Source organism: Leptonotus elevatus, chromosome 12, assembly GCF_054856555.1.
Source record: "Leptonotus elevatus isolate MCC_2025b chromosome 12, RoL_Lele_1.0, whole genome shotgun sequence".
Lineage (NCBI taxonomy): Eukaryota > Metazoa > Chordata > Actinopteri > Syngnathiformes > Syngnathidae > Leptonotus > Leptonotus elevatus.
The window spans coordinates 23,079,165-23,096,700 of NC_141250.1; the positions used below are offsets into that span (position 1 = coordinate 23,079,165).

The 17,536-nt window shown below is 45.1% G+C and overlaps 3 protein-coding genes across 4 annotated transcripts; 2 read left to right on the plus strand and 1 right to left on the minus strand.

Annotated features, from left to right (window-relative positions):
• The first annotated feature begins 130 nt into the window (after nucleotides 1-130).
• LOC147165093 (solute carrier family 35 member F5-like) lies at nucleotides 131-8,923 on the plus strand. The gene is made up of 15 exons (XM_086091800.1): nucleotides 131-137; nucleotides 386-530; nucleotides 822-971; nucleotides 1,414-1,476; nucleotides 1,940-2,024; nucleotides 2,112-2,305; nucleotides 2,730-2,811; nucleotides 2,889-2,976; nucleotides 3,840-3,904; nucleotides 3,980-4,084; nucleotides 4,158-4,317; nucleotides 4,412-4,502; nucleotides 4,785-4,939; nucleotides 5,792-5,884; nucleotides 6,814-8,923. The coding sequence occupies exons 2-14, from the start codon at nucleotides 393-395 to the stop codon at nucleotides 5,871-5,873; spliced, it is 1,458 nt and encodes a 485-aa protein (XP_085947926.1). The 5' UTR covers nucleotides 131-137; nucleotides 386-392; the 3' UTR covers nucleotides 5,874-5,884; nucleotides 6,814-8,923.
• A 574-nt stretch (nucleotides 8,924-9,497) lies between these two features.
• Nucleotides 9,498-13,771, plus strand: gpr39 (G protein-coupled receptor 39). Its single transcript, XM_086091799.1, has 2 exons — nucleotides 9,498-11,336; nucleotides 11,533-13,771. The coding sequence occupies exons 1-2, from the start codon at nucleotides 10,544-10,546 to the stop codon at nucleotides 11,994-11,996; spliced, it is 1,257 nt and encodes a 418-aa protein (XP_085947925.1). The 5' UTR covers nucleotides 9,498-10,543; the 3' UTR covers nucleotides 11,997-13,771.
• Nucleotides 13,153-16,909, minus strand: LOC147165095 (ly6/PLAUR domain-containing protein 1-like). 2 transcript variants are annotated; one of them, XM_086091802.1, is made up of 3 exons: nucleotides 16,786-16,909; nucleotides 15,233-15,364; nucleotides 13,153-14,479 (listed from the first exon to the last, which is right to left on the minus strand). In XM_086091802.1, exons 1-3 carry the CDS (start codon nucleotides 16,835-16,837, stop codon nucleotides 14,238-14,240), a joined length of 426 nt encoding a protein of 141 aa, XP_085947928.1. In that variant the 5' UTR covers nucleotides 16,838-16,909; the 3' UTR covers nucleotides 13,153-14,237. The 2 variants fall into 2 exon arrangements, with proteins under 2 accessions (XP_085947928.1, XP_085947929.1); XM_086091803.1 differs by lacking the exon at nucleotides 16,786-16,909 and adding an exon at nucleotides 16,435-16,772.
• Between the last annotated feature and the right edge of the window lie 627 nt (nucleotides 16,910-17,536).

Sequence of the window (17,536 nt, forward strand, 5' to 3'; positions counted from 1 at the left end):
CCAAGGAAGGGATTCTGAGATATCCAAACTTTAGTTTCAACGAACCAAGCGGCACGGGATTTATTTTTTTTTATTTCCAGTGAATCAATATTTGCTTCCCCCCCATCGTGGCTGAAAAGGAGGCGTCGTTGTTCAACGTGAGCTCCACCAAGCTTGACTTGTTTTGGTTTTCTGGTAGCGCTCGTCAACAGCTGTGATCAACTGTTGAAGCTTGTTTACAACACGACTGCGCTGCTAAATTGCTGCCAGTTAGTTTACTGCATGAAATTCCTCTAAACAGTATTTCACTATGCGTTGTCATCGACAGGCTTTGTAATAAAGTCGTCTGTAGCTAAATAATAAACCATTTACAGTGGCTCCGTGATGCTCCCTATTGTCTTAACAGTGTGGCGATGGAGTGCATGTTCATCATGAACCGGATGGGCTCCCCGGGGAGCTCGGCTGCAGCCCAGCGGAGGCGTATGGCCCTGGGGGTGGTCATACTTCTGCTGGTGGACGTCATCTGGGTGGCCTCCTCCGAGCTGACATCAGTAAGGGCCGCATTCACCGCTTTATGATAGCCAAAGCTCGATTTGACTTTCAACAAGACATATTACGAACATAAAAGGTCAACTGTGACTGCACAGGCTTGCTAATATACGTAACACTGGCCCCCAAACTGAGTTCTCCTCCCATGACCTGACAGCAAGTCTGGGTGAAGATCTGCCATTTTCGAGCAACCATCGGATTGCACAGAAATGCTATCACGTCAGAAGCAAAAAGTCAGACGGTGTTAAGATGCAGCAATTCAAACTATTTTGACCACGAACTCCCTGTTGCAGTACATTTTCAGGCGGCAGGAGTACAACAAGCCCTTCTTCAGCACCTTCACCAAGACGTCCATGTTTGTGCTCTACTTGCTGGGGTTCCTGCTGTGGCGGCCCTGGAGGCAGCAGTGTACCGGCTCGCTCAAACGCCGACACGCTTCACTTGTGAGTACAACCGATCCTCGCTATTGGCGGGAAAGACGGACCGAGCACCGCCACCAATAGTGAAAATATGCAAATAACGGGCGGGTTTGTGTTGCAATGCACTTAAAACCGAGAGGATCATAAAGCATCAACACCATGCATCGAGTATGTACACAATCCCATTTTACGTCACTAGTTCAATTATTCAATGCAAACAAAGCGCCTTCACATGAGGTTCATCAATACTATGAATTAGCTAGCACAAAATGACACGAGATTTGTGAATGGGCAAACAAATGCGTGCAATTAAAAAAAAAATCTGTCTTTAAACTCACCTTTTGGCATTTGCACGCAGTCACGAATGTTAGGAAACACTGTTAAGTATGCTACGGTACACTTAAGATGAATTCTGTAGAGTGAAACGGTGACAGCGTGTTTTTCCAACGACTGAATCTGTCCGCAGTTTGCCGATGCCGAAGCCTACTTTGCTCCCTGCGCCAACGACACCACCGTCAACAACTGCTTGGTACGTATTTATTGGGAAGTTGTTCAGCCATATTTCTCCAACTTCTACAAATGTCAATGACGTAGCCGAGAATGTGTTTTGTTAATTCTGTTTGTTTGTTTTGGTACGCCACAACTTGTGGCAGTGTGACTTATTGCGTCGTTTCAGATCTTTGCTCGTTAAAAAATAAAAATAAAAAGCGGGCCGCATGGTCGAGCCTTTGCATGTTTGCTTGTCCGTAGGCGTGATTATGAATTGTTTATCTGAATGCGCCTTGTGATTGGCCGGCAATTCTGCCTCTCTCACAGTCAGCTGGGGTAGATTCCAATAAAAAATGGATAGCTGGAACAATTTGTATGCGCTTTTTTTTTTTTTTTGCCAGGAAGGTTTTTGACGTAGCAAAGAAAAAATGACATTAAATGAGTCCATTTAGCCGAGTTGGAGGTTGACCGCTGCGACCAATCAGTTTTGACTTTTCACGCAGAGTGAACCACTGTACGTCCCCGTCAAGTTTCAGGACGTACCGGCCGACCTCGCCAACTGTTTAATCGACACGGACTGTCAATCTTGTGAGTGGCCGTCGTTGATGATTTTAGTTTGGTCCACTTCCGCGCGGGAATTCACCGGCGTTTGCGTTTTGCCGCTTTTTGTCCCAGCGGCTTCAAAGAAGCAGCGGGTGCGTTTCAGCAACATCATGGAGGTGCGTCAGCTGCCCTCCACGCAAGCCCTGGAGGCCAAACTGTCCCGCATGTCCTACCCGGCCGCCAAGGACCACGAGGCCATGTTGCGCACGGTGGGCAAGCTGACCATCACCGACGTGGCCAAGATCAGCTTCTTCTTCTGCTTTGTGGTGCGTCCGCATCACATCAAAGTCTTTGCTGCTGCTGCTTTTATGACAACAAAGTGTGACATTCAAATCACCAATCTTGGCTGCCAGGGACACAAATATTGTCTGTGAGCAAGTCGTCTTTTTAAATTTTCACGGGAGAGGATTGGGGCCAGTGAAGAGAGAAAAGACCAGTTTGGCAGGATTCTGCCTTTAAAGTGCGCATAATAGTAGCGGTTAATAAAGTCAGAATTCTGAGAATAAAGTCAGAATCCTGGCAACAACAAAAAATATCTCTTCACTGTCCCTAATCGTCTTACATAGAATTTTGAATGTGGTTACGTTGGACTAGGAAAAAAAAAAAATCATAAAACTTTGACCAAGACACCAGGGAAAAAGAATCTCCTTTTACGATGCCAACGGTTTGAAATGGGCTCCTCCTCTCCAGTGGTTCCTGGCCAACCTGTCCTACCAGGAAGCGCTGTCCGACACACAAGTGGCCATTGTCAACATTCTGTCGTCCACGTCAGGTGACTCCCACACGGTCAACACGACCAGCGCGGTCCTGTCTGCCGCTGGTTCCGACTCACTTCCTGTCTGTCCGCAGGCCTGTTCACGCTCATCTTGGCTGCTATATTTCCCAGTAACAGCAGCGACCGCTTCACTCTGTCCAAGTTGTTGGCAGTGGCGCTGAGGTGAGAATGTCGCAATCTTCTTTTACGCCAGGAATAAACATGTACAAATAGCACTTCTTCTACGTCAGCGCTTTATATCGGGTGTATTGTGATGTTCTGCAGTCGACCGGCGCTGCGGCCATTTAAAAACAAAAAAAGTGGTCAAAGTTGAAAACAAGCCAACACAAGCTCATGTCGAGCCACCGTTCGGTTCAACCCGCCCCCTCTACTGTGGGGTCAATTTTCAGTACAACTTTCCTTCCCATGACGACCAAGAACAGAGTTAACGGGATTAGGAAGGAAGTAGTTAAAGGCCTGAAGTCTAAATGTTATTATTAACCATATATTTGTACATGGTAGATTTATATTAGGACTCCAAAGTATATTTGTATTCAAGTTCAATTACGAGCTTACTTATCGGTTCTCGACATTGGCACTTTCCAAAAATGATTATTGGTTTATCGGTATCGGTTGAAAATAGCGTTATCGTGCATCACTTTTTATTGTATTTCTTCAAAAACAAGATGTTACTTCAAATTGGGAGTGCACAAACAAAAGTGGTTTTGTGAGGAAATTGGCAAACATTTTGTTTGTTTTTTAAAGTAAAAGCATTGTTTTATTTTGGTTCAAAGAAAAAGATCATCAGTCTGCTTTCATGGAGGACGACAGAAATGTACGAATATTTGCTGTCGAGCTGAAACGGAGCTTTTTTGCAAAAAAAAAAAACATCTAAAATTGTTCATCAAAAATAAATATCGAGCAATGGTAGCGCGTTTACTCGAGAGCAAATATTTTCTTGTCTAGGTGGGTTTGATATGTAGATGGTTCCAGAACACGACACGGTGTGTGTTTTGAAATATCGAACGTCTTCCTCTTGTGTTCAGTATGGGGGGCGTCGCCCTGGTGAGCCTCTCCAGCATGGAGCGGCCCGACGAGAACGGCACCATCGGTAAATAGGTCCACAGCAAAACGCGCTTTAACGGCAGCGGCGGATTGCGTAATGTGGCGTACGGTGTCGGTGCAGGTTCCTTGTGGTCGCTGGCCGGCGCCGTTTTGTACGCCATCTACATCGTGATGATCAAGAGACGGGTGGATCGGGAGGACAAGCTGGACATTCCCATGTTCTTCGGTGAGATCCCGATCCTCAGCGGAGGACTCGGGTCCTGTTGTGAGATGCTGTGAGACGTTTGTGTGCGCGCCAGGGTTCGTGGGTCTGTTCAACCTGCTGCTGCTGTGGCCGGGCTTCCTCCTGCTTCACTACACGGGCTTCGAGGCCTTCGAGCTTCCCAGCCAGCTGGTGTGGACGTACATCCTCGTCAACGGGCTCATCGGGACCGTTCTCTCCGAGTTCCTCTGGCTCTGGTGCGGGCCCGGCGCGGCGCGGCTCATTTCCAAACACGTGGGACGTCTTGACTATTGACTCGGGTGGGCTTTGTTGTGGGTTTTGCCTCCACAGGGGCTGCTTCCTCACGTCGTCGCTCATCGGGACCCTGGCGCTGAGTCTCACCATACCGCTCTCCATTTTGGCCGATATTTACATGCAGAAGGTCCGTTTCGTACCTACGACAAGTTTCACCACTCAAAATAGGATGTTTTGACAATTGTAAGTCTCATTTTCCATTTTGAATCGCTACTGCCACCTGCTGACAAAAAAAAGAAACTTAGATATTTGGGGGGGGGGGGGGTTCCCATATTGCAGTTGCGATGCAGTTCAAATTTACATTTAGCAACTCAAGATTTTTGGATAAAATGATATTTTCTTTAAAAAAAAAAGGCGTATGACCTTTGACACAGCAGATGAGGTCTCCCTTTTCCTTGCGTGCGTGCAGGTGCGTTTCTCGTGGATGTTTTTTGCCGGGGCGGTGCCCGTCTTCCTTTCCTTCTTCATCGCCACGCTTTTATGCCACTACAACAACTGGGACCCGGTCATGGTGGGCCTGAGGAGACTGTACGCCTTTGTTTTTAGAAGACATCGCATTCAGAGGTACGTACGCTCATGCGCTCTCCGTTTTCATCACAAATACAATTTGCTCAGAAATAAATAATGACGTTGACATGTTCAATAATGGTGATTTCCGAGCACATTATTAACCCTCACGGAGCGTTTGCTTCTCGGGAACAGCAATCATCTTCCTGGGTCAGTTTGACCCGGGCCTTTAATCATCCAAAAGTGTCAGAAATGGGGGCTTCTCACATTGTTTGTATCTCATTAACTCCATTACTCATTATTTCAATCGATATTTAGTGCACCACCTCTCATGATTCCATGAAGATAATTAGCTTTTTTTTTTGTTGATTTAAAAATGTTAACGGTTTTGTTTGTTGTTGTTTTCCTTGTATATGTGAATGCATTGATTTGGCTGCGCAGAAGACCTTTCAGACCGGAAAACGACTTTTATTTTGAAGTCCTTTTGACGCACAAGCTCGAAATGGGATTAATTGGACATGCATAAAGAGACTCTTGACTGCACCGATCAGCTTTTATCTTCCCCGTCGAGGAGAGTGTGCGAACCCGCACACTCCACAATTTCTTTGGGGAGGGGCGGACTTTTTCTTGCCTCATTTGAAGTCATGTGTTCGTTTGTCAACTGTGGCTGTCGCTCTAAAATCCAGCACGTACTGGCAGGCGCATTATCAATGAGTCTGACAGAGGTGCTGCAGTTCCACTTTGGGCCTGGGGTGGCAGTCGCGAGTAAAAAAAAGTGACAAACTGCGCAAAGATCCTTTCAAGTGCATTTAAAACTCATCACTTATTATTATTATTGAATGACAATAATGATGTGTCTGTAGTTGTTATTGTGATGATGGCTGACATTCCTTGTCCTTCCGTCCCAAGACTCCCCGAGGACAACGAGCTGTGTGAAAGCCTTATACCTTTACACACCGTCTCGCTCAACCAAGGAAGCTTTTGCTCCTGATCTCCAGTCAAGTAAGTCTTTTTTTTGGGGGGGGTGGCGGGGGGGGGGGGGGGTCTCACATGCTGACTCGTCTGCAAGCACTTACTAACAAACACTCCCTAACTGTTGACGGTCCGTGTCCCGTGGACACGAGCGTCATCGTCCGTCCTCCTTCCTCGCCAGCGCACGTCCAAACACGGAGCCGCGTGACGAGACGCACGCGCGCTTGTTCAAAGACAAACGCGCTGATAACGGCTCGGCTGACGCTCTCATCATCGCGGAACTATTTCAAGGCGGGAGGGATTTTATCATCATGCGAGGTCGCGATGCTGGGAAAGTCTTGAGTCACAGCTCGTCTTTTATCAACATTTGTTCGCTGGCTTGCGTTGATGAAAACCATCGAACAAGTCACAATTCAAGTCCAGGCCAGAAGTGTTTTTTTCGTGGCAAATCCTCCAAATGATCATCATCACATTCGGACTTGATGTTCAACACACATGAGACGCTGCCTTACTGAAGCGCAGGAATTCACACAAAATGGCAGCTTCACCCAAAATGTTAGAAATGTTATATTCCATTTTTAGCAGATCTTATCGTGCCTCGTTTTTTCCCGGTTTCGTGTTTGACAGGTCGGACTGTTTTTTTTTCTGAATTTCTAAGTTTGCAACAAAGTACATAACGTGCCCTGCAATTTACCCGCCAACGACTTCCTCTTCAATTTTGGGTACGAGTCGTCGTAACTTTTCCATTCCATTCTCGCCCGCGCAATTTTGCGTCGACCAGTGAAATGGCCGCTTCAACACAAAATGTCCGACTCTCCAGCGTGGCTCCTCCAGCCGTCCTATGATTATGATTTGGACTCTTTTTTTTTTTACAAAGTGACGTGCATTTGACTTTTCTTTCCGTTGGCATGTGAGCGAGTAAACGCGCAATTAATGATTGACCTGTGTTGTTTTTGTAGGTGTCAAACATCTGCTCGCAGTCGGAGCCAACGAGCCACCGCGTGCCTCCTGTTTGAACGCTCCGCTCGCTTCAGTGCGGCGGAGATGTTCTCTTTTTTTTGTTTTTGTTTTTATCATGTGGATAAAAACTGAGCGCAACCTGAAGGTGCTGGACATGACCAATCATGACCAATCATGATGATGATGATGATGATGATGATGATACGTGACCAAATGAAGACGTACGTTTAAAGTTGACCGGCGCTCCGACAGATGAGTCTGTTATTGTGCATTCTTACACATTTTGCACTTGTTCATTTGTTTGCCTTTTGTTTACACCATCAGTTTGAAAGTAGATCGCAACACTATTGCGGGTCAGATTGACCCATTTTGTAGCCTTTTGGTACTAAACTTCGCTTATCGTAATCTGTGTCGTCAACACGTACAACTGACAAATGTTTCTTGGTTTTCACATTTAATGATCACTCCGGGTCAAATTGACCCATTTTCAAGTACAAAAAAAAAACGATTTTTTTTTTTTCTCCTGTGAAACTTCTGCTTGGGTAAACAAATATAATCAACGTTTACCTCAAATGTTGAATAATTCATAATGACATCAATTATCTTTATTGGGATTATTTGGGCAAATTAAACATGACCCGGGTCAAACAGGCCCATTTTAGAGAGAGAGAGAAAACAACACAATTAGGGTTGTTGTTTTTTCAGGATAAAAGATCTGCTGAGCTTTAGTAAGTGCAATAAACATTAACCACAGATAATTAGTTTGTAAGTAGATATGTTGTTGATTTTTTGTTTTGTTTCTGATGTTTTTTTAGATCATTAAAATGCTCCGGGTTAAATTGATCCATTTTGGAAACGAAAAAGTCTTTCTGGTACCAGTGTCAAACTGCTTACAATTGCAACGCAGCAATTTGTTCAAGGGACGCGGTACCAGGAAAAGCAATCACGTTCCCGGGTCAATTTGATCCGCAGTGTGTTTATTAATGGCCAAAATGAAAAGGAAAAAAATGATATGACATTATTAAGGCCATGAATATCCATTTCAGTCAGTAATGGGCTCGTGACTTCTCAATGGATTGTTTAACACTCCTGTCAGGTTCATTTCTCAGGAATAGCAATAATGGATCATGGGTCATTTTGACCCAAGGCATGGTTATCGATCCAAAAAGTATTTGAAGACACAAAAAATGCAATTTTATATTCAATTGCGATCCACCCTTGTTTAATTTCCTCTCAATAATTTGTTTTTAATCATGTTCCCGGCCGGGTCAATTTGACCCGGGCTGTGTTCAATGAGCCCAAAAAGTCTGAAATGGAAACAAATCTCAACAAACACGGTTGTTTCTAAGAAGTTTCACGTTGAAAAACGACTTTTAACTTGTATTTCATTACCTTTTAAATGGGTCCGTTTGACCCGCTCCATAACAGGCGTGTTGAGATTATGAACTGTTTGTCCCGCTTCCATTATAAGCTAAACGGCCGTCACACGTGAAGTATTTTAGCTGACGTACGGTCCAGCCGCCCACTACACTTTTCTGTCGTTATATTTTCTGTGTCGCTGTAATTTATGATTTCCACAACGAGCCAAATCTTCTTTTTTTTTTCTTCTTCTTCTTTTTCTTCTTCCGTGAATTTCGCGCTTGTTATTTCCCGGTAAGGAGAAGAAGCAAATATTTGAAGGCGTCGGGTGTTGCCGTGGTTGTGCTGGCTAACTGGAGAACGCGAGAACTTGCCCGCTTTCGCACGTGAAGGAGTTCAGCACTTTAAAAACAAACAAACCAGCGTCCGTTGCTTTGATTTGATGTACTGTAAGTCTTCTTTTCTTTGGCTTCCAATGGCTTTTATTGTTGACTTGGTGTGAACTGCACAACAAAGAAAAGGATGTTATCTTTACTCGTGTTCTTTGTTCACTTGTTTTGTTTCTCGTCTCAGGTACTTTGTCTTTGATTGTTGAAAAAAAGAAAAATCATTTGTGCGACTTTTAAATGTCAATCGTTTACTTTTGATGATCTTTTTGTCCATGAAGCTCTTTTTCATTTGACAGATTCTCCTTTCTGGGTTCTTTAGACTATTAAAGGCATCTTTTTCAAATTGCTGTCTCTCATGCGCATACGTTTACTTTTATATTGGATTATGCTGTCATATATGTGAGCAAAATTAAGGGACAAATTAAAAGTAAAAAAAAATGGGCTCATTTGGGCCAATTTCATTGCAGTGGAATTTGTCTGCTTACGACCTAAAACAAAACGACAGGCACAAATGTTGCACTGCTTAAAATAAGATTACGGCGCAGTAAATCCACCAAAGGTATGCCAAGATAAATGTAAAAGTACCATTTAAATTAAAAGACTATTGTTAACAAAATTCAATGAATTCGAGATGCAATAATAGATCAAATTTGCAAAATGAAAATAAAATCCATTACAAAGAAGGCGAGCAATTTTTAGCCAAAATGTGAACAAATATTCTTAAACTTTGAACTTTCAGTCAGTTTCATTTGCAGCCTGGAAGGCGAAGGATTAGCGGCCAGCTAATACTTGTTGAGGTCCACATTTTTCACGTTGACGTCGTGGCGTCCCGTTGCACATTTCCTGGTCAGAAAACTCTGACCTCACTTTCCTGAAATGCAACATTGCATCCAGAAAGTACTCGCAGCGCTTCACTTTCAGAGCCTTTTTGATGAAGAAATGGAATCCATTTGCTGAATAAACAAAACGAATCCTGTCCAAAGTGAAGCCTGCGAATGCTTTGCGGATGCACCGACTGACGGCACGTAGAAATCTCGCCGTAAACGACAAGCCCATTAGTGCTAATGATAAGAAGAGCAAACTTCAGTCCTGCTGTTTAATGTTTAACTCGGCCGCCGATGTGGGAGGGAACAGGACTTTTTTGTCTGAAGCGCAGCCCGCTGTTTGAAAAGGTCGTTTTCATGGACAGAGTGAAGTACACGACTTTGAACACGGACGTGTTGACGACTCTTTTTGGGGCCGCCTGGAGACCGGATGACGTCTGCGGCGTTCGGATTCACGTCGGCTGAACGCGTCCAACCTTTGGGTCCTGCTTCTAATCACAGCGACTGCACCCAAGAGCTGATAAGACGCAATCCATGCGAGCAAAATCCAAACAGGCATGAAAGCTGAGGACAAAGACTGGACACAGCTGGAACTGAATGAAGTTGTCAAGATCTTCTGGACGTTCTTGTCCTGACATCGCGGATGATTCTGTCCGTAACTCGGCTCTCCTCATCTGACTGTCGGGCAGTAGACTTTTGTCTTGGAGCCTATCCGCAAAGTTAGGTACACCTTGGACTGGTCGCTGGTCAATGGCAGGACATCCATCCGTTTGTCAAATTCAGACACAATTTGGAGGCTTCACTTTTGGCAAGAGAAAAGACAACAACTGGACTTGTTGACCGAAGTCAAGACTTTTGGCAAAAGAAGCGGGGCACACCCACATCCCTTTGGACTGGTCGCCTGTCAATGGCAGAGGTCCTGGCACTGTGGACAACCAGCCTTTCGTCGTGACATCCTTGCCGGTTGACAATTTGGAGTCTTTACGCCACCAAACTTTTGGCGGGAGGCGTACGGCTTCCCTTCACCTCGATCGCAGGTCTTTGGAAGGACAACTTCAGGATTGGATCTCCCTTGAATTCCGATTGAGGCAAATTCATTGAGAACTCCTTCGAAGCCTTTTGGTCTTGGTTCTCCACATAGAAAGCGAGAGGTGACGATGGACGGCAACATGGACAAGGAGATCCCCGAGGAGAAAGATTGGAAGCAGCTGGAACCCAACCCCGGCGTCAAAGTCTTCCTGACCATCTTGTACAGCCTGATCCTGCTGACGGGCATCGTGGGAAACTCCGTCACCATCCGCGTCACGCGCGTCCTCCGGCATAACGGCTACCTTCAGCGCAACGTGACGGACCACATGGTGAGCCTGGCGTGTTCGGACCTTCTGGTTCTGCTGGTGGGGATGCCCGTAGAGCTCTACAGCGCCATCTGGTTCCCGTTCACCTCGGCGTCCGGGGGCGACGCCGCCTGCAAGGTCTACAACTTTGTCTTCGAGGCGTGCAGCTACGCCACCATCCTCAACGTAGCCACGCTTAGCTTTGAGCGCTACGTGGCCATCTGCCACCCGTTCCGGTTCAGGACCCTGGGCGGGCGGCGTACGTCGGGATTGGTGGCCTTGGCCTGGCTGGTGTCGCTTCTGGTGGCGCTGCCGCTGCTGGTGGCCACGGGGACGCAGGGCCACATACCCGTCTCTGCGGACCAGCCGGTCCAGAATCTCACCTTCTGCACCAATCTGAGGGAGCGCTGGCTGATGTACCGGGTCAGCATCTTTCTGGCCTTTGTGGTCTACATGGTGGTTTTGGCCGGCGTGGCTTTCATGTGCCGGGCCATGATCCTGGTCCTGAGGAAATCGGCGGGATCTCCCGACGGCGGCGGTGACGGAAATCACAAAGCATCCAAGCATGAAAGTACAAAGATGAAGATGGCCAGGAAGCAGACCATCATTTTCCTGGGTAGGTTTTGCTCTCTCTGGTTTGAAGTCTGGAGACTGGCCAGTGTGATGAACGCCCTTGTTGTGTCGGTGTCCATTTTATAGGGGAGTGACTCGCTGGCTATTAAGAGTGCGTTCGAGCGCTTGCTCGCGGTGTCGTCAAATGAAGAAGCGTTATTTTTGGCTTGGCTGATTGTACGTTTGTGCGCCCCCTTCAGGCCTGATCGTGGGCTCCTTGCTGGTGTGCTGGTTCCCCAATCAGATCCGCCGGCTGATGATGGCGGGCGCGCCCAAGTCCCGCTGGAGCGCGGCCTACTTCCGCAGCTACGTCACCCTCCACCCGCTGGCCGACACCTTCTTCTACCTCAGCTCGGCCCTCAACCCTTTCCTGTACAACGTGTCCTCCCGCCAGTTCCGCCGGGTTTTCGTCCAAGTGCTGCGCTGCCGCCTGACCATCCAGCACGTCAACAAGCGAAGCGTGCCGAGCTCCCGCGCGCCCTCCGTTCGCTCGCTGCAGCCGCTGCTGCTCAAATCGCTGCGGCAGAGCAAGAAGATCCGAGCCGCTGCGGCCAAAGAGGAGGCGTCCCGCAGGCAAAGTGACTCGGGGGTAGACGCGGAGCCCGAAAACAAGGAGTTGGATTCCGCAACACGGACCCACGTTGAATCGGGAACGGAACCGTAGTGGAGCGAAATACTGCGGGAAAGTGCGATGGTCTTTATTTTGCCTTCTTTTTTAGGCCGGAAAGAAACTTCAAATATTCTGCAGAAACATCTTTATTGAATCCAATTTCACTTTGTCACGACATAAGAATTTATTCACAACAAATAAAATGGGATTATATTGTAACCAGCAAAACAATTAAATGTTCTTCCACTAGATGGCAGAAGGTGCAATTATTATATATGTTCTATACATAAAAATACTAAACAGGTTCACTTTTCACACGAGTAAACTACTTTTTTGAGATCATCCTTATGTTGCTTCTTGTGACACTTTTGATGAGCGATGAGATTTCCTTCTTGAATATCAATTTTCAATCACGGTCGGATGCTCCGTGAAACTTTTATAAATATCCACATGTTTACAAATGTACTTTTCATAGCACTTCCTGCCTGGTCCAGAAATTCTAACAAAGATTGGATCTGTCCTCTTGTTTTGTTTTCAGTGGATCAAAAAATAAACACAGCACATCAAGTCATGATGTCAAAGTTGCACAAGAGTTGATCAAATGGTGCCGGTAGATGCAATGCAAAAAAAGCTAATTCAGATAACGGAAATCATGAAAGTAAAAAACCCCAAGCTGAATTTAAGACGAAATACTTGATTAAGGCACTTGAGTATCCGCTTGACTCCCTCACCAGCAAATCATGTAAAAAAAAAACAAAAAAAACCCTGGAGATTATGCAAGATTTTTTTTTAACTATTTACAGGCTTTTGAACAAACTACTATCCTTGACTTCTGACTTCAAAACGAGTAATATATCAATTTCTTGTGTATATAAATAAAGTGCGCATTAGGTTTGCGCGTGCGTGAAAATTACGTTTAAAACAAACGCCGTCATTTGAATGGCGCCGAATGGAGTGCTGAAAGGGTTTACGTAATTGCACACCTTAAAGCTTGCAAGCATTGTTTAAACGACTTTCAGCCTTAAGTGACAAACCGACAGGTGCACTTGGTGCCATTCTGAACGGTCCTAATGGAGTTCATCGGCAAAAAAAACAAAACAAACAAAACACACCATTGCTCGAGAAGACAGAAGTGTACGCTTGTAAACCTCCGTTCACGCTTCCCAATTTCCAGACAGAAAAGAAAGATCCAAACGGACGTAGAAGAGGCTTAATTTGAACACATTTATTTGGTCAATATCCTGAAAACGAGGGAACAGACGGAAGCATCACGAAGCTTGCTAGCGGACGAACGTGTAACCAAACGAATGGAGTGACGGCCATTTAAGAACCTGCTTTTATCCCCTATTGAGCCCTTCAGTGAAGAAAGTTCCTACCCGTCTCTTGATCGCGTCCCGGTGTCGTGTCTTCGGTCCAACTCCCGGTCAAGTGCACACATTCCGTCAATAAGCACTGAAATGGGCTTAACTGTCGTGTCCCGGCCGAGGGCAGTCAGTAACGACATACTGTCCATGTTTAAAATAAATAAAAAAACATCAACTTTCCAACGGTTGAAATGGTCCAAATGAGCGCTTCCCCGGTTCGACTCGATACGTTTTCAATGACAAGTTGATAGCAGGCTACAAGCCGGCCTACCCACAATGCACCGCGCTGCCGAGATGCGCACTTCGCTTCGTAGCAATCCGCAGTGTGGCACCGTGCCACAGGGTGGCGCTACCTTGTTTTTGTTGTGCCTACGCAGCACTTTTTGATTTTGGCCGTCAATGTATTTGATTCGCCCACTGTTTTGTTTTTGTTTCCTTTTAATAAAGTCAGCTTGCGGACTTCCAGTTCTCTTTGTTGCTCTCCAGTTTTTACCAACCAGCTGATCAGCCACCGCGCGTTACAATAATAATACAATATGACGATCAAACTTCTTTTTGTTTTTGTTTCACCGGCCCTCAGAGGAAAGCCGGAACTACAAAAATGAGTTTGAGTCTCTTTAGGGTGGAAGTCTGAAGATTGACTTTGCTTGTCCAAAGCCTTCCATTTCTTGGCCCAAATGAACTTGATTGTTGTTGTTGTTGTTTTTGAGGCAAACTTTGCCGTCTTGTTTTTCAAGCTCCTCTGTAGCAGCTCAAATAAAAACGCATGCTCTTTAAGGTTTAAGTCTGGAGATGTGTCGCGCGTTTGTTTCATTCATTGATCGTCTTCTTTGCTGAAGATGCTCTCACATCTTATGATGATCAAACTTCACATTTGAACGCAAGCTTCACACGCTAACATGTAAAGCATTTTTGCCGTTTCTTTTTCCTGCTACACGAGTCGACTGATGTCGTTGAGTGAAGACAGCGCGACCAAGAGCGCAAAACGTGGAACGGTCAGGCCAAGGGACGCGTTCGCTTGAGCTCTTCTCTTGTGACGCGCTCCGTTGCACAGCGGCGTGTTGCAGCAGCTGATGCACACCGAGTTCATCTTGCCCGTGCAGAACTGCTGGTAGCCGGAAGAAGCGATCAGGCAAGCGCCGGACGAGGCGCACGACTTGCGGTAGTGGATTCCTGACAACAACAAAAACGCAGTCGTCAATCGCAGGCCAACCTTGATGGAGTTCATTGGATGAGTTCTTTTGTTTTTGTTTTTTTTGCTTTCTTATCACAAATGCTGATTCAACAGAGAAAAATAATCATAAAGGCTCAGTGAAATGCACCCCAAAAAATAAAAACTTGCCAAAATCACACGAGTAGGGCTGGGTTTCGATTCTAATTTCCTCAATCGATTCGATTTTGATTCACAAGAGTTCCGTTCGATTTGTTTGTTTTTTTAAAATTCAATTCAATCGATATATTAATTATGGAACGTCAAGGTAAAAGCACGGATGGCCGCGATGAACGACACAGCGATGGAAATGGAAAGGAACGGCAAAGCTCGGCCGGCTGGTCTCCGGGACAAAAAGTCGTCCTTCCTGGGAAGCGTCACTCGCTGCTATACGAGGAAGAGCAAACCAATATTCACGTACACGAGTCGTATGCAGACAGAAAAATGTGTCGGAACGCTTAAGAAATACCCTCACTAACCTTAACCGTAAACTCAGTGTTGTAAAGTCAATGAGACATTTTGGAGGTCGACTTCAGACTAACAATAATGGACGGCAGATCAACGACAATAAACAACGAGCATTATTGGAGCAAAGAAGCAGTTCTGAAATGTATTTGCATTTTGAAGCTTTTCTTTTTTACACAAGGCTGGTGACGCGGAAGTGTTTCAAAGCAGGAGCGCTTGAAGAAAAGGTTTTAGTTAGCAGTCGAGCGTACCGTCTCCCTTGACCAGAACCTCCTTCTGGCACATGTCCTGCACGTTGACGGTGCAGTTGACCACGAACTCGGGTGCGGTGCAGTCGTGGCTCACCTCCTCGCACTGATAACACTGAATCTGGAGAGCCGCGCCTCAAACACAAACACACACAATGACATCAAACATCAAACATAAAACATACTTTGGGCGCCAAATAGTAGTCGACGCAAAAAATAATTTCTCTTTCGCGCCTTTCAAGTGCCGTTTGTTGTTCTAATTTCAGGACATGAGAGATGTTTGCTGTTGAAGAGTTGCAATAAAGCTTTCAGCCACTGGGTGGTGATAAACCACCAGTCAGTTATTTAGCTGTACACACAACAAGTGGAAGAAGAAGACAAACCCTCACAAAACATTTGACATCTTTTTTCTGACGTCAATTCGAATTCTTTGCCCGTTCAACATCTTGTCGGGTGTTAAAGTTTAAACAACATCAATGAATTTTGATGATCGTATTGTATGAGATTATTTGATATGGATTTAGATGTTTAAATTGTAAGTGGATTTCATTTAATTATTGCATATAAAAATAATTAAAATAAATCATCACAAATCGATTGTCGTAGGCTTCAGGAAAAATTGGCCCTCAAGGTAAAAAAAAAGGTGAAGAACTTTTGTCATATTCATTCAAGTTTTTAAGCCTTCTTGGAATTGTTGTGTGCACAAATTTTGGGCTGAGAAGACAGATAAGAAACCAGAGAGCCAACAAACTGCTATTTAACAAAATAGGACACATTAAATAAATCTCAAAGACTCGTGCTCTCAATCAAACAGCAAGTCAAACATTATGAGGGCAAATTCCGGACGTTGTGCTGTCGGAAAGTTGAGGGGAAAAAATAAAAAGCCCCCGAAAACCAATTTTCCAGATTAATACAAAATTTGGTGGAAGTGTCCATCATATTGAACAGGAAAAGTTGGCCGCTTTTGGTTGTAAAGCAGCCAGCCAGAACCTGCATTTTGTCCGTTTGGGGGGAAAAAACGGGGGGAAAAAACTGCTTTTTGTAAGTTTGACCAAATCGATGAAATGAAATTGGGTGGACATGTCAAGTGTGAAAGTGAACAGAAAGTCTGCCATTTTGGTTTGAAGAACAATTTTGAGTGAAATCCACTTGACTCATACTTAAAAAAATCAAATCAAATAAAGAAGACAAAAATGAAAGCAGACCTTGCAGCATTCCAGTCTCAACAACCACCAGGCAGGAAGTTGTGTGCTCTCTCGTGTGTCAAAGCAGGAACCGTGAAAAAGTCTCAAGGACGCATATTGGTGGAAAAACCGAAAACACAGATGTGGCGTCTGCCTCCAACTTTTGCCAAATGTTCTGGAGCAGACACACTTTTTTGTGTATTTTCATTCAACTCACTGTTGGGACTCACGCGGAAGAGCAACAACAATATCAAATATGAAATGTTACATTTGAAAAGCCAACATCAAATTTGTTCATACTGAGAAAACAAACACATGCTGTACACTCACAAGTGTAAAATCAAAACACAAATATTCCTCTCCTCTCCATACCTGACGGGAAGAAGAAAAGCAGCAGCAAAGCAAGAAGTGTGAAGATCCGCATGGTCCGTTTCGACTGCAGGACTGGAAGGCGACCAGATGAAGAAGTTGCCAGCGGAACATATTGTGGTGGAGTGACAAGGACACCTGCTGGGTTTCTCCAGCGCTCTCTTATGCTCTGACGTCACATCAGCGCTCAGCCTCTCCCTCTCTCTCTCTCTCTCTCTCTCTCTCTCCCCCCCCCCCTCCCCTCCCCATCTCCGACAATTTGTCCCCCCTGGCCCATTGAGCATTCACTTGATCAAGAGTCCTCTAATAGCCCCCCCCCCCCCCCATCCTAAAATTGTCTGCATTCATTCATTCCATTTTCCAGGTTTGTTTCATGCCAAATCACCCAAAAGAAAAAAATAATCTGATATTAAAGCAAATTTGCTGCAATGTCAAATATCATTCATTTAACATCGGAGGTGAAGCTTTTTTAAGACAAGCAGGATCAAAGTGGCGAGTAAAAGTTGTTTCATTGTCCGATTTTGTGACACGTTTCAAGTCTGGGCAGCGCAAATCTCTACCGTTGACATGCAATTCAAGTTTGACATTTACATATGAGCTGCCATCTTGCCATATTTCCATTTCAGATTTGATCCCAATTGGAGTGTTTGGATTTGTTCCATTACAATAAAAAGTGCACAAAAAAATGAATACAAAAATTCAAGTCAAAAGTACTGAAATAGTTTATTCTTTATCTTCCCCCTTCAACATAAAA

Bases quoted from the DNA above. Each gene is read 5' to 3' on its own strand.
- LOC147165093 (XM_086091800.1), top strand. From the start codon at position 393: ATGGAGTGCATGTTCATCATGAACCGGATGGGCTCCCCGGGGAGCTCG. The intron at 4,503-4,784 runs GTCCGTTTCGTA...GCGTGCGTGCAG, and splicing joins CCGATATTTACATGCAGAAG to GTGCGTTTCTCGTGGATGTT. The intron at 4,940-5,791 runs GTACGTACGCTC...TTCCGTCCCAAG, and splicing joins AGAAGACATCGCATTCAGAG to ACTCCCCGAGGACAACGAGC.
- gpr39 (XM_086091799.1), top strand. From the start codon at position 10,544: ATGGACGGCAACATGGACAAGGAGATCCCCGAGGAGAAAGATTGGAAG. The intron at 11,337-11,532 runs GTAGGTTTTGCT...CGCCCCCTTCAG, and splicing joins GCAGACCATCATTTTCCTGG to GCCTGATCGTGGGCTCCTTG.
- LOC147165095 (XM_086091802.1), bottom strand. From the start codon at position 16,837: ATGCGGATCTTCACACTTCTTGCTTTGCTGCTGCTTTTCTTCTTCCCG. The intron at 15,365-16,785 runs GTATGGAGAGGA...TTTGTGTTTGAG, and splicing joins GCTTTTCTTCTTCCCGTCAG to GCGCGGCTCTCCAGATTCAG. The intron at 14,480-15,232 runs GTACGCTCGACT...TGTTGTTGTCAG, and splicing joins GGTTCTGGTCAAGGGAGACG to GAATCCACTACCGCAAGTCG.